This window comes from Misgurnus anguillicaudatus, chromosome 10 (assembly GCF_027580225.2).
Source record: "Misgurnus anguillicaudatus chromosome 10, ASM2758022v2, whole genome shotgun sequence".
Taxonomy (NCBI): Eukaryota; Metazoa; Chordata; class Actinopteri; order Cypriniformes; family Cobitidae; genus Misgurnus; species Misgurnus anguillicaudatus.
Window position 1 is genome coordinate 15,662,436 of NC_073346.2, and position 14,545 is coordinate 15,676,980.

The 14,545-nt window shown below is 36.5% G+C and overlaps 1 protein-coding gene across 2 annotated transcripts in view; it reads right to left on the reverse strand.

Moving 5' to 3' along the window:
* rapgef5b (Rap guanine nucleotide exchange factor (GEF) 5b) overlaps nucleotides 1-14,446 on the reverse strand; it is a 56,874-nt gene extending 42,428 nt beyond the window's left edge. Inside the window, exons 1-6 of one of the 2 annotated variants that reach the window (XM_055209657.2) lie at nucleotides 14,049-14,446; nucleotides 11,102-11,167; nucleotides 9,904-10,010; nucleotides 7,351-7,472; nucleotides 6,750-6,918; nucleotides 2,047-2,131 (exon numbers count right to left, since the gene is read on the reverse strand). In XM_055209657.2, the coding sequence (XP_055065632.2) occupies nucleotides 2,047-2,131; nucleotides 6,750-6,918; nucleotides 7,351-7,472; nucleotides 9,904-10,010; nucleotides 11,102-11,167; nucleotides 14,049-14,345 (846 nt within the window). In that variant the 5' untranslated portion in view covers nucleotides 14,346-14,446. Of the gene's footprint in view, nucleotides 1-2,046; nucleotides 2,132-6,749; nucleotides 6,919-7,350; nucleotides 7,473-9,903; nucleotides 10,011-11,092; nucleotides 11,168-14,048 lie in introns of both variants that reach the window. The other variant, XM_055209656.2, reaches the window with a different exon arrangement.
* Between the last annotated feature and the right edge of the window lie 99 nt (nucleotides 14,447-14,545).

Below are 14,545 nucleotides of genomic sequence, written 5' to 3' on the forward strand. Positions count from 1 at the left end.
GACTGATTCAAGCTGATATAAGAGGAACTTTGACTGAAATAACCACTCGTTACAACCGAGGTATGCAGCAAAGCATTTGTGAAGCCACAACACGAACAACCTTGAGGCGGATGGGCTACAACAGCAGAAGACCCCATCGGGTACCACTCATCTGCACTACAAATAGGCACACTTTAGGCACCTTAGTGCCAATTGGGCATCGTTTAAATGCCACGGCCTACCTGAGCATTGTTTCTGACCGTGTCCATCCCTTTATGACCACCACGTACCCATCCTCTGATGGCTACTTCCAGCAGGATAATGCACCATGTCACAAAGCTCGAATCATTTCAAATTGGTTTCTTGAACATGACAATGAGTTCACTGTACTAAAATGGCCCCCACAGTCACCAGATCTCAACCCAATAGAGCATCTTTGGGATGTGGTGGAAGGGGGCTTCGTGCCCTGGATGTGCATCCCACAAATCTCCATCAACTGCAAGATGCTATCCTATCAATATGGGCCAACATTTCTAAAAAATGCTTTCAGCACCTTGTTGAATCAATGCCATTGTAGAATTAAGGCAGTTCTGAAGGGGGTCAAACCCAGTATTAGTATGGTGTTCCTAATAATCCTTTAGGTGAGTGTATATCTCACTGTTTGTATGTTTTCATACACTACATAAATGTCACTAAGCGTCACTAAGCGTCACTCAATATATACATATATTTTCCACTTTCGAAGACATTTATTAACCCACCAGTCATATGAATTACTTTAATAAAGCATGTATGCTTTTTTGCTAAAACCATATAAAAATAACATATCATTTAATATAAAACTATTTGTTTGGGTTCAACTGAATAAAGTCAGCCATACACATCTGGGACGGCATGAGAGTAAGTAAATTATTAGAGAATTTTCATATTTGGGTAAACCGTTTTCTTTAATTCCAGCTGTGTTTTACTCTGAATGTTAAAAAGGAAAAAGTAAAGAATCTGTAACCAGTTCTCTCGATCGATTCCTACTTTGATGTTTTTCTGCAGGGGTGTAACAGAATTATGCATACCTGCTTGTTTACATTCCCTTCCTTCGATTTTCTTTAATTCCTTTGAGTACATACAACACCTTCACTTAAAACCTCAAAGCTATTCGGGATCTGTCTGCACTCTTCAAATCCGTGAGGCGCTAACTACACTGCAGCTGCACAATATAATCCCAGAGCACATGCACATTACGATTAAAAATGTATCCGATCAGGTATCTGGAAGGAAATATCAGTCAGTTCTGAGTGGAAGTCTGTCTGCTCTTTGACCATGAAAGGTACGATTATTTTTAAACTAGGTGTGTGGCAGAAAGTAATGGAGGTGTTTAACTCGGCTTAGTGGCCCATAAACATGACATGTCCTGTGAGGCCGACCGATGTGGCAGCTCCTGCCCGGAGTCTACAGACTTGCGGCAATGACAAATGGAGCTGGACTGGGAAATGTGCCATTGTGTCCCTGTACGGCCAACTACAAAAGCTCTTAAAAGGGACAGTTCACTCAAAAATGATGATATAAAAATGAATCCCTTATGTCGTGTAGAAGATTTTTGAAGTTGCAATAAATCATATATTTACTGAATAAGTTTAGCTGTAAGACAGATTTCTTGTGGCTTGCACATGCTATGAACAACTACAAGCGCAAGTATTTTCTCGAATCACTAAATTGAGCATCTCATCTGTTCAGCTGAACACAGCAATTCGAAAGCTCAGGTGAAATTTATAGCGAGAATCATCAGATTCCCAGGGTGTCCATGCAAATGCAGACTCACTCAGAATCCCAGGACATGGCTTTATATTTCTGTCCCCAATGTGTCTCCAGGTGCACAGGCACACCTTGAGGAGAGTTTCTGCAACATTACCTTAATGACTGGAAGCTAAGCACACGCAGCATGGCAGTAATGTATTGACTCAGTCATGATGGAAAAACCGCAGATCTTTTTGATATTATGCTCATACACAGTGAAAATCTAATGAATTAACCAAATGAAAAAGACATAAAGTGCAGATCTTATTTTCTTACCGTTGAAGTAAGATGCTCCAGTGCTCTCTTTTGAAAAACTGGATTAAAAACCTCTGGTGTCTTCGGGGTATCTTCATCTTTATAGCTACAGTACATACCAACATAAACAACAAGTTAATCTTAAATGTGTGTGTAGTTTCAAAGACAAACAACCTTTATTTACAAAAAAAGTAATTAGCATGATAACAGCATGTGTGTTGGACACAACTACAATGAGTATTTCCATGGAGTATTATGAAAATATGAATGTGATTAATATCGTATATTAATTTGACAAACATTTAGTACAATGGTATACATCAAAATATCACTGTAATACCCCATTACGAACTGATATCACCGTTTTTGTAAGGATACATTTTTGGTAATTGTGCTCCTGTATTGCTCAGTGCTGCTGGAACATTGCACTAGCAGTGCAAAAGGTAACAGGTTCAAACACATACTGATACAAATGTATACCTTGTATGCACTGTATAAGAGTGTCTGCCAAATGTAAATGTATATGTAACATCAACAGCATCAAAAATGTCCACAATGACTTTGCACTTAATGAAAACATATAAACGGAGCAGTATTCAGAAGAGTTTTCAGTGTCCCAGAAGCTAAACTGGGACAAATGGTGATGCAGACACAGGGACCTAAAAACAGATCAGAACTCTATAAAAATGGACTTCCTGCCCAGACAAAGCCATTAAATTCTACCTAACACTGATCGCCCAGCATACAGGAAATGATGCGGAGCATATCGTTTGACTTCCATTGACGTCCATTAACTGCATGCTTACGTACTGTTTTTCAAATAGGTCTGTGTGGTCATCACACTGCGGTACGTGTAGCACCCGAGGTACTATATGTGACATGAAGAACAAATTACAATGCTAGGAAAATTCTATGCAAAATTATTTGAAGAGTTTGGTTCCAAAACGCGATAAACGCCATTTTGGAAAAAAATGAGTTACTGCCAAAATCAGTATTATATCAGGTCAGTAGTTAAAAGTAAATTCTTAATTTTACGCAAAATCCAATATCCGCCGTGTTATTCTGTCATCTTTTCTCCCTTTTTTCCCAAAATGCGATAAACGCCAGTCCTCCTTTTTTACAGAACGCAATAAATCCATTTCTGATATTACAGCCCACCAGTCACGCAATGTAAACAAACAATGGCGGACGCGCTGAGTACACGGAGTCCTAGTTTTCCTCATCTACTTTGTACTTCGTGATCAACAAACAAAACAAAATAATACTTTAATTGCATCGCTAAACCTGTGATGGTTTTCTGTGATGGGAAAGAAACGTAAGCCATCAGCATCTAATATTTTCCCTGAGAGGCACTCGGGAGACGGGTGCTTGTTCTCCCGACAGCATCAAGCTTCTCATGCTAACACATTGACCCCAGAGGATCTTATGAAAAACTTTACATAATTTTACTCAAAGTCAACGAAAATCGAGCAGGACCAAAAACATTTTACAGCTGATCTCTGTGAAAGACGTTAAGCGACGTCGTAACCGCAATGACAGTGATCTTAATATGACAAAGTAAGTGTTTTGATTAATGACATTAATGTTTATATTTTTAATTAGTGTGTACAACTAGTCAACTAAATGAATATAACATGGCAAAGATGAATGCACATTTATATAGGCTATTGATTCAATAGATTTATAGCATTTTGAATAAAAACTTGTCATGGATTTATTGCATTTTGTGGAAAAAAATAATCCGTTTTTATAATAAATCTTTGAAAATCAACTTATGGATTTGAATTTTTTATGTTTTTATTACCTAAAGATGCTGTGTGAAAGTTTGTAACAGAAAATAGTTGTTTTCATCTTGTCACTTTCTTGGTATAGAAAACACGTTTTTACCAAAATTTGTCAAAATGGATTTATTGCGTTTTGGAACCAAACTCTTCATTTACTCAAATGTCCTATTAATAAACATAAAATGTCCCCATTTTAAAGATGCCGTACAATGTAAAATTTAGGTATTTACCTAGGCATAAATGAATAATAAGAGTCCTGTACATGGTAATTACATATCATGAACCTCAAACAATATTGTTTCCTCTATTTTATGTAAACCAATAGAAAACAGGCAAAGTCAACATAACACCAACTGTGACGTTAAAGTCGAGATATACGCCCCCAAGATTAAATTACACATTAAATTAAATACAATGTTGTTACAATTCTAAAAACAGAGTTGTGACTGCTGAGTTAGCGCTATATGCTAGTTAATGCTATATGCTAGCGTTTAGGCTATAGTTATACTATTTTGCAGGTCCATACTGAAAAAAAACACAGAAATTTCCATTTCCAATCTCTGAATTACTGATTATTCCTCAAAATCTGTATATTTGTATGATACATGCTCAAGCAGAAGGTCTGTTTATACACACACAGAGCTCCTGAAATGAGCTGCTCTGAGAAAGAGCCAATCAGAGCAGAGCTCAAAATTATTATTCATGACCCTTCTAAATAGGGTAATAGACCATTTCATTTTGAGGAGGTCAAATCCTAGGGTTGTAAATAAACATTTTAAACCGTCTCTGGATCACTTTTTGCACTTAGTAATGTCACATATTTAGATAGAACAATGTAACCTATTGTATCGGTGCATTCTTTGGCAGCTTTGAAGTGAAAAAAAAAAAGCAGAACCAGTGAGAACAGACAGAAAGTCTGCAAATTATATTGGAACATAGTGTATGTAAGATGATAAGATACTGTATGATTTCTCCAGACCGTGGCAGGACAAATGGAGAGCTCTGCGCAGTGGTTTGATGCTCAGAACAGGTTGGGTATGTCTGAATATCTGAGAGTTGGGGACAGACAGAGCCTGAGGCAAAATCACTCACAGAAATGTTGTTGTCACATAGACATCTGCTGGTAAAGTCTGGATCTACAGCTCAAAATACTACATTGGTATCATTGTAAGTCATATTTCCTCACCACATTTAATCTTTATCATCTGAAAGTCTTGTCTTGATTACAAGTCAACGATTTTGTACAATAGGTTTGTAAATGATGACAAACAGAAAGTATATAGTATATACAGTATACAGCATTTTCGTCATTTCTTTTTTGAACTACTGATCTAAATCTGCCTTTGTCATTATGCCATGTAATCATGGCTTGTTCACGCTGACCCAAAAAAACAGTTATTGAACACAGCAAAGTTCCTTTGTTGGGGTAGAGTGAAATAGACATAAAACTGTATAGATGCTGCATCACTAGTATTAAAATAAATGGGAAGAATTGGAAGAGCCAATTTAGGGGCAGTTTCCCGGACAGGGATTAGACTAGTCTTAGACTACAATAAATGTAAGAGCTGTCCAAACTGAAAACAACTTTCACTGACACATTTTAAAATACATCAGTGCCCTTTGTTTTGCCTCAAAATGCACACCAGTAATGTTTTAAGTCAGGCATATTTGTTAAAACTAGTTATATTTCCTAATTAAACTAAGGCCTAGTCCTGGTTTAAGCTAATCCCTGTCCGGGAAACCACCCCATAGTGACTTTAATAAAGGAAGTTCCAACCACAAGAGCAAACTCATTATTGTAAGTCATATTGACCTGCATTGCTTGTATTTTTTTTTAAAAATATTTTTTGCTGTTTAATGACATCATCACTGCAGATGCAGAAATGAAAGTCAATGCTACAGTACGTTCCAGACAACCCAGATTTAAAACATTAAAGTAGCATTAATTTTGTAATGTTACTAAATATTTTTAATAAACTTAATTTAGACTTTTTTGGTTTAGGGGTGAGAAATATCCTAAATCCGAGTTGTCTGGAACGCAGCATAAATCTGACTCAAGTTAAAATGTATCTGGTGTAAACTAGCAGTAACGTTTGTTGGGTTTAATTTTTTTTTAATTTATTAATTCTGTCCCAACAAATATCAACAACCAGTGGAATTTAGTGTTTGTTGGTGCTTCCTATGATAGTGAAAAGTAGCTTCTTTAGGGGCCAGTCACACCAAAAGCGCTTTAAACGCTTGCAAACGCAAGCGGATGACGTCGGGCGCTTCTCCGCTCTCAGCGCTCCTTCAAAAACACGTGCGCGGCAGGCGGCAAAAAACCGCAAGGCGCTCAGCGCGCATAAACAGCGCGCAAACGCGCCCTGCCCATAGAATATCATTCAAAAAAAGCACCAGCAACTGCCATAAACGCTTTTGGTGTGACTGGCCCCTTAGACTACAGAATATAATGTGTTAGTGTAATGTACAGTAATTAGGTTGATTCCGCCATAATAAATAATCTGGATATAAAACCAGAAAAACAATCCAAGATGTAATTGGTCACAGTTTACATAGTCATTAAAAGTCTCTTATATAATGAATAGACATAATAAATGTTTTAACTCAGTTTTTGTAATCATTAAAGGCTGCTGACAGACACAATCTGTTAAAGGCGGAGTCCACGATGTTTGAAAAACGCTTTGGAAAAGGACGACTACCAAAACACACTTATAGCAAATCAAATCAAATCAAATGCCGGGTTGCGTATGTGTGGGGCGGGTCTATCAACAGAAGGTCCAGATTCTATTGGGGTAGGGGCGTGTTTGTTTAGGTGATTTCAAATATCAACATTGGCTTTCAAACATCGTGGACTCCGCCTTTAATTAAAAGCTATAGTTTCACAATCCTAAGGCAAGGTTATTAAATGACCTTCGACCTTCGGCGTCTATGCGTACTCACCGTCTGCGGGCCCCACCGCGGAGCTGCGTGTGAGGGACCAGCTGAAGGAGCAGATGCACTGCACTCTGCCAATTGGCCTGATTCCTGAAATCACAGCTCTGGGCCTCACATTCCTCAAAAGTGAATTGGTACAAGGACCTGGAGTCCTCAAACACATCTTGCTGCTCCACTGGACACAACAGGGTATAATAATACAGACATGTCATACAAATCAAGTCTAGACTTAATATGTGTCTTGGTATAAAGTGGAATTTATCTGTGTGGATTTTTGGTAAAAGTAGTAATAACTACAAAAGCAAAAAAGGCATGGTATAGAAAAATGGAGCTTGTTAAATTGAAGAAAGAGAGCTTTCCTAACCAACTGAAGATTTATCCTTACATGTACAGTATCTCCTCCAGTGATTTAGTGCTGATATAAATCATTTCACTACTCTGTTCTGGTCAAGCACGCCACAGGGAGCTACACTGTGTTATGGATGCACATAATGCATTATAATATAATCAATAAATCATCCGAACCGAACACCATCTGTATGTGCCATCTGTACACTGCAGGAGCACTGGTATCCTTCACCGTAACAGTATTGTCTTTTCTGTTTACCTGAGAGCAGAACGCCCATGTCCAGCAGAATGTTCCACATTTTGGAAGCTATTAGCCGGTTCTGTATGAATTCACAGTGATCCATCAACCATTCCACCAGCTCAAGACCAATATATGTTCTCCTGACAACATGAAAAATGAGAACAGGAATAAAACATTTTTTTCCATTCGGCTTACATTAGTCATGCACTATCGTGTAGTTTGTTAAAAGTTGATACAAAGTAATTTTTTTGTAGTGTCACTTTAAATTGACACTGACAGAGATGAATTTCCCCAATATTTAGATTAGTGGTGATCAATAATGGCTCTCAAATGATAGATTGTTACTTTTCATTAATATTTAACTGTATTCTCTCAATCAGCTTCTCAGTAGGGGAGAGCAGGGCACAACCTAACGCTTTTTGGGTTTGGCTCAATCATTTAAAAAATATTTAAGTTTGATTAATTATATTTTTACACAAGCAACACACATTTCTGCTACAAATAAACATCTGAAGTTCGTTTCTAGTACTTACCATTCTTGGACAATTACACCAAACGTGACAGAAGTGCAAACGTTACAACTTACCCCACAGGTGAGCTTAATTGTAACAGGCCGCGGGTTAGTTGTAACACTTGATAAAAATTAAGTTTGCAGGCAAATATTTCAATACTATCTTGTCTATATACTTGAAGTGGATAATGTTTAGATATCGGTCTATAATAGACAGGTATCCACACTGTATTCATTCATCCAGCCCTTTTCTGGTTCAATTATAAATGGATACAAATGTCCAAACACGTGAGAAAAAGCAGCACAACTATGACAAAAAAATTTTCGAAAAAATTTGACCCAGTCTGTAATAACCATACTAAAGTCTTAAAATCAAACTCTGAGATAATGAGCATCAAAGTCTGATTTAAGCCATTCATTTCATTATGAGTTCAATCGTTGACGTGACCTTATTCAATCAATATTTAAGATATGAACAAAAATAAATTTGACACACGACTTTTGATAAGACAGGCACATTTATTTTGTTGGCAGCCAGCAATCATTCGTGTGCAGCCTTTTTAAAATAACGGCAAGAATTATGCTAACGTTAGCGTTTTCATAGTTGGGTGATTCTCACGAAACCATTGAAACACCACGAAACTAATGATTTTAGCTTTAAAATGTGTAATATAGTAACATTAAAAAGCATCAGAATTAACACAATACTGTGTTCTTCCTTGCACAATGTGTGATTTCAACATAAGAATTTATAATTGTAAATTTTATCTCATTTTCTGCTGAAATTCTCATTACCGCAATGTGTCCGGCTGTGTTTGAACATGCGTTATGTTGTAATTTAATCAAATGAACACAAAAATATTAAGAAAAAAAATAAATGGATGTTTTGCTAGACTACTTTAGATGACAGAAAAAATATTTACTGAATATTCATGTATAATAATAATGAAGAAAAATTAGGAAAATGATGTCCATGCCTGATGTTCTCATCCTCCGCAACACTTTTGAGAACAGTTTAAGCACACATACAGAATTTTAATAAAGTTTGATTTTGAGTGACCAAGCACATGGACCAGTTACTTCAAGATGGCTACCAGGTAAGATCATTTTTTTACAGTTAATTTGAAATATTGTCTTGTCAGAATGCTTACACGACATTTTGATTATCATTACCGCAACAGATGCTTATTAAATGTTAATTTAATTAATAGAAGCATAATAGTTTGATTTTAAATGCATGTGCAGAATCTCCAAATTATGTTCTTTCGGGTTTGTCATGTCATTTTGAAAATATGTCAGTGTTGATGTTTTCTGACTGTTGCGGTAATGAGATTTTTTAGGACTAATTTTTAAAATTATGTTACAAAAAGTGTTAAATGATAAGTAAAAGTTTTTAAATTAATGTTCCCATTTACTCCAGACTTTGTTTTTCAATGTCTGGTGGGAAAAAAAGTAAATTTAAGCAATTTTTACATTTTCATGCTTGACATTTTTAAAACCAAGTTTTCGTGAGAATCACCCAGTTAGTGCTGAGGAGTTAGTTGTAACACAGCGTTACAATTAACCCTGCTGGGTCAAAATATTTTCAAGCCCACCAAAAAGTTCCTAATAGCTGCAGAAATATTTCAAAACGATGCTATGTTTTAGTCAACAAGACACTGATTAATATTACATAGGATTGGATTTGGTGTCTTACACACCAACCAACCGAAAAAAAAAACATATGATGAAAAAATGTACTTACATGCCACCAAAACACTCATTCATCAATTACTCTCTGGAAAAACATTATACATTTCTAATAATTTGCAGGAGATTTTCTTTTGGCAGCATGAAAAACAAAACGCTCAACCTTCTGCAACAATGTAAACAGTCCATGTTACAACTAACCCCGCGTTAGTTTTTACCCTGCGCACCCCTATATCTCAGAAATATCCAAATGATATAAAAATGTACTTCCTATTGAATGATGTTTGTACTATTTATTCCACCTTTCTTAATGTAATTTACTAAAACATAATCCCAGACATAATAAAACTGAACATTATTTTGAAACTTGCCTGATGATCCTTGCCAATTTAATATGAGTTTTCCAGTTATCCTTGCCATTAGATAGGAAAGCATTCCTCAGTGCTCGGCCAGCACACGGGACATTCTTCACACAAGCCTTCATGAACATAACAAGTCATCATAAACAAAAATCAGGATAAATTATTTAGAGACAAATTTTAAACTTTACACATTAAAAAAAATCAGATAAGGTTGCAAAGGAGGATTGCACAATATATCATAATTAGCGAAATATCACAGATTATTACATGGCACTAAAATGCTTGATTCTGATTGGCCTGTCGCGATATTCCAAGGTATGTTATTTCAAGATAAAAACCGCCTGAAACTAACAACACACGGTAACACGGATGCTGCAAATCATTTTGACAGGTACAGTTTATTATTACACAAAAATTAAATATAAATATGTCTTTTAATAACATATATGAAATTATATCTAAAAATGATTTACAAATAACGTATTAATGACATTTGAACGTCTTGTCTTATGTTAAAACTGCGAAGCTCGTCACAACATGTGTGTAGCCCGTCGTGTGTGGGCCATCATTTCAAAATATGTGTTTTGTGCGTCATGCAAACTTATGTGCACCACGCGTGATGTCAAAATACGAGCCTGCTGCAGACGCTTCGAAGGGGTTTATGATAAAAGAGACGCTTGCATTTGCAATAGTCTGCAATATCCGACTAATTTTAATACTTGCAAAGGTTATGGAAAAGTTTTAGCAATTGTACACTAAAATCTTGTGTGTGCTCTGGCGTGTGGAAGATAATGAGTGATCAGAAAGAATGTGAAACGTGTATGTTTGTTACTATTATTATTGGTTTTTAAACATATTTTACTGAAGTTCAATTTGTTTTTACAAACTTTAATCATTATCATATTGCATATTGTTACAGCATCATTTAGCAAGTTACCGCATATCGCATTTTTCTTCGATATTGTGCAGCCCTAGTGCAAAGCATGTTTAAAAGTTTTAATTCATCTAAAACAAGTTACATATACATGCCTTGATGTACCCGGCTGACAGCAGGTTAGGAAACAGTAGCTTAATGCAGTTATATATCCCTCATAAAACAACTTTTATCATGTTATATCCAGCTACTGAATTGCATTTTGAAACCATAAAACAACCAGATTTTCAAGTCACTGTTAGAATAGTCAAGAAGGGTAAATACCTGATATACCTTCTGTTTAGTCTGTCCTGCATTTGAACAGTGGATGGACTCAGGTGACGGCTTCTGAGATAAAATCTAGCAGGAAGAGAGAAAGGTTAAACATCTAAAAACAATAAAGCTTTGTACACTCCAACAATACACTTTGTCTACTGTCTCTTATCGTACAACAGCAGCTATGAAGATTATATAGATTATATAGAGGTTCAGTCAATTTCGCCATCATGTCTAGCTCCAAATCAAAACAATTCAAAGAAACTAAAGGTCAGACTGGTCGAAACTTTCTCTAAACAGTGACAAGTTCTGTTCTAGACGCACAGTGCAGATTTCAGACAGATTGCATGATGTGATTGTGGACAAGATAACTGAAAAAAAAACAATACACTACAGTAAATCATGTTAGCCTGCCCTACACAAATGAAAGACTGATGTATTAAAACACACTATAAAACAGAGGCATCAGACAAAATTGTGTGCTAAACAAGTGAGACAAGGTTTCAAAAGCTGTTGGACTCCAAAGTAACCAGAGCAAAACAAAGCAAAGTGGTCTGTAGTGAAAGGCTAAAAGGTGATGGTCATTACTCATTGTTTGCATTAGTTAATGACTCAGGAGGACTGTAGTGGAAACACACTGAAGTCATTTTTGATGTAAATGTAAACTGTGGCACAACCTAACCCATTGTCTCGAGTATGCTGTGAAACAATGCAACTTATTACATAGCTTTATGACATAACACAGATATCAGCAATATTTCTCTATAATTCAGTATATGAATACTTGGGCAGGTGACTTTATATTTTAAGCATTACAGCACCCTATACAATGTGATATCCTGTAATTCTATTAAAACTACTTTTGTATTCGTTTTTTTATTTTTGCAGATTTTCCCATCTTTAAAAAAGAACCGAGAAACTATACAGAAGGTTTAAAAAAACTTTTCACAATTTTTCACATCACTTGTCATAAACCTATACTGGCAAATAGAGGTGGGCGGAATTACCAAAAATCTATTTCACGGAATGAGTCATTTTATTTCACGGAATGGTATATTTCACTGTATACATGTTTTTCGGTTTATATTGTTTTTTGATTATAAAAATGTACAGAAATTTGCCACTTACTCTAGCTTTTAACTGCTCACCGCATTTTTAAAATATGAGCAATTTAAAGTTAATAATAAAGTGAAATGCCCAGAAGATAACAACAGATTAAGTCTTGATAAGACAGAATCTTGAAACTTTACAAATATTAGCATTATGTGCGAGAAGAAATCTTTATTTGGCGTCGCAGCTCCTTGCGCTTGCCGAGAGAGGGAGAGAGAGAGAGAGAGAGAGAGAGAGAGAGAGAGAGAGAGAGAGAGAGAGAGAGAGAGAGAGAGAAAGATGCGAGGCCTGCGGTGGATTCACTGGAACTTATTATAAAAATAATAACTCGTTCATTTTAGTGAATTATTTTACATGTATCTACGTCACACACAGTCTAACATGCGGGAGGGAAGAGGTAGCACGCCCACTTATTTGCATTCCGCGCAATACACGGAATAGAAAAATCTGTTACGTCTGACATTTTATTCCGCGGTAACGGAATATACCGTCGTACCGCCCAGTCCTACTGGCAAAATATGTATCCCAGCTGTCACTATAGGGCAGAACCCTTATAGATGTCCTACTATATACCATATCAGCATGGTTGATTAACAATTATTTTACCCATTATTAACCCATTAACCCATTATTTGGGTCATTTTAACCCAGCAATGTGTTCTGTCCAATAGTTACCCAGCCCTGGGTTAAAAACAACCCAGCATTTTTTACCAGTGTACCATAGGTATAGATATGTAAACATTTGGTACCAATATGAACCTGAGATACTAATATGTATCTTTAAGGTACTAATAAGCTCGCAGTGCCCGAAAATAGTCCCCTTGGTAACTTTCAATAGCAGGGGACTATTTTCGGGCACTGCGTAATATCATTGCAGAAGAGTCAAGTTTTAAATAGAAAAAATATCAAAACTCTGGTCATTTTTGAGCGTGATGCTAATGGTCTAATCAGATTCAATGGATTATGTATGCTAAGCTATACTAAAAATGGTACGCCAGACCCGGAGATCGGATGAATGGATTCCAAAACGGTAAAAATCTAATGTTTACCTCTAGGGGAGCTGGAAAATGAGCATATTTTTGAGCAAAAAAGTGGAGTGTCCCTTTAACTACTGGTTTGTACCTCTGAAGAACTCATATGAACTCTTTAGGTGCAAATCTTTACTTTTTTGAATGGGTACTGAGAGCTTTTCTGACCATGCTTTTTTGACAGTATACAGTGGTTAAAAATGTTGAAAAACAAAATGGTGACCACCTAAAATATTAGATTTCCCCTTTTACATCTGTGTCTTTTGTAACCTTGAAACTTGATGTAAAAATAACAAATATTGATAAATCATGTGTTCCTGTAGTTCAACTGGTAGAGTAAAGGTAACGGGTTCGATCCACAGGGAACAAACAGACTGATGAAAATGTATAGATTGAATGGACAGGAAGTCTTAAGTATTTTATGAAAAACATAAAAGTGAATGATAACAAACACAAACAAACACTGAGTCACTTATTTTAGGAATTATCAGCATATTTTTTAGTGGATTTAGCCTCCTACTGTTTTTTTTTTTAGATTTCCTATTAATGCCTCTATATATAAATGCAATATTAATATATTCAATACACTTAAAGGTCACTGTATTTGTATTGCGAAATACAAAACCTCTTTCAATGTTTCAAATCCCACCCAACAGGTTTCCCTTCAACCACTCTCACATTACAGCCTGACCAATGAAATGAATCAAGCTTACTTCAGCGTTGTCTAAGCATTGCTCAAACATATAACGTTACTGTAGCTTATAAAACTCACATAAACTGTTTTAAGCACGATGTAGCCATATTAAAACGTCACAAGGTAGACTTACACTTTCCAGGCTGTTCTTGAAGTGAAAGTCTTTGTTGGGTGAGGGTGAAGAAGGTTCATGTGTAGTGCTCTGAACTTTCAGAGTTTTACTTCTGCCCCGGTTTATGAGACCACCCTTGACCACAGAGCGATCCTCATTCCATATCATCCCCTCCATGTCGAGGAGATCCAGACAGAAAGCGGCACAGATTGGAGGACATACACCGAGATCCCTCAGATCATTGACGGATGTTGTTGACTTATCCACAGGTGAGCAAATAAAGTCGATATAGTGTGGTCCGAGCACCCAGCAGTACATTAGTAAATGTCCATTGTGTGGACAATAGGCACGTGAGTAAACAGAGGTGCGGATCTTTGCAGGTAATGTGTCACGTGACGTGAGTGGGCCGGTACAGTACCTATGAGATCACCGATAGTAAATTTAAGCTTGTTCGATTTAAATGCGTTGCTACTAGAACTGACCGGCGGATGACATCAAAGTACCGCGAGAGCGAGTCG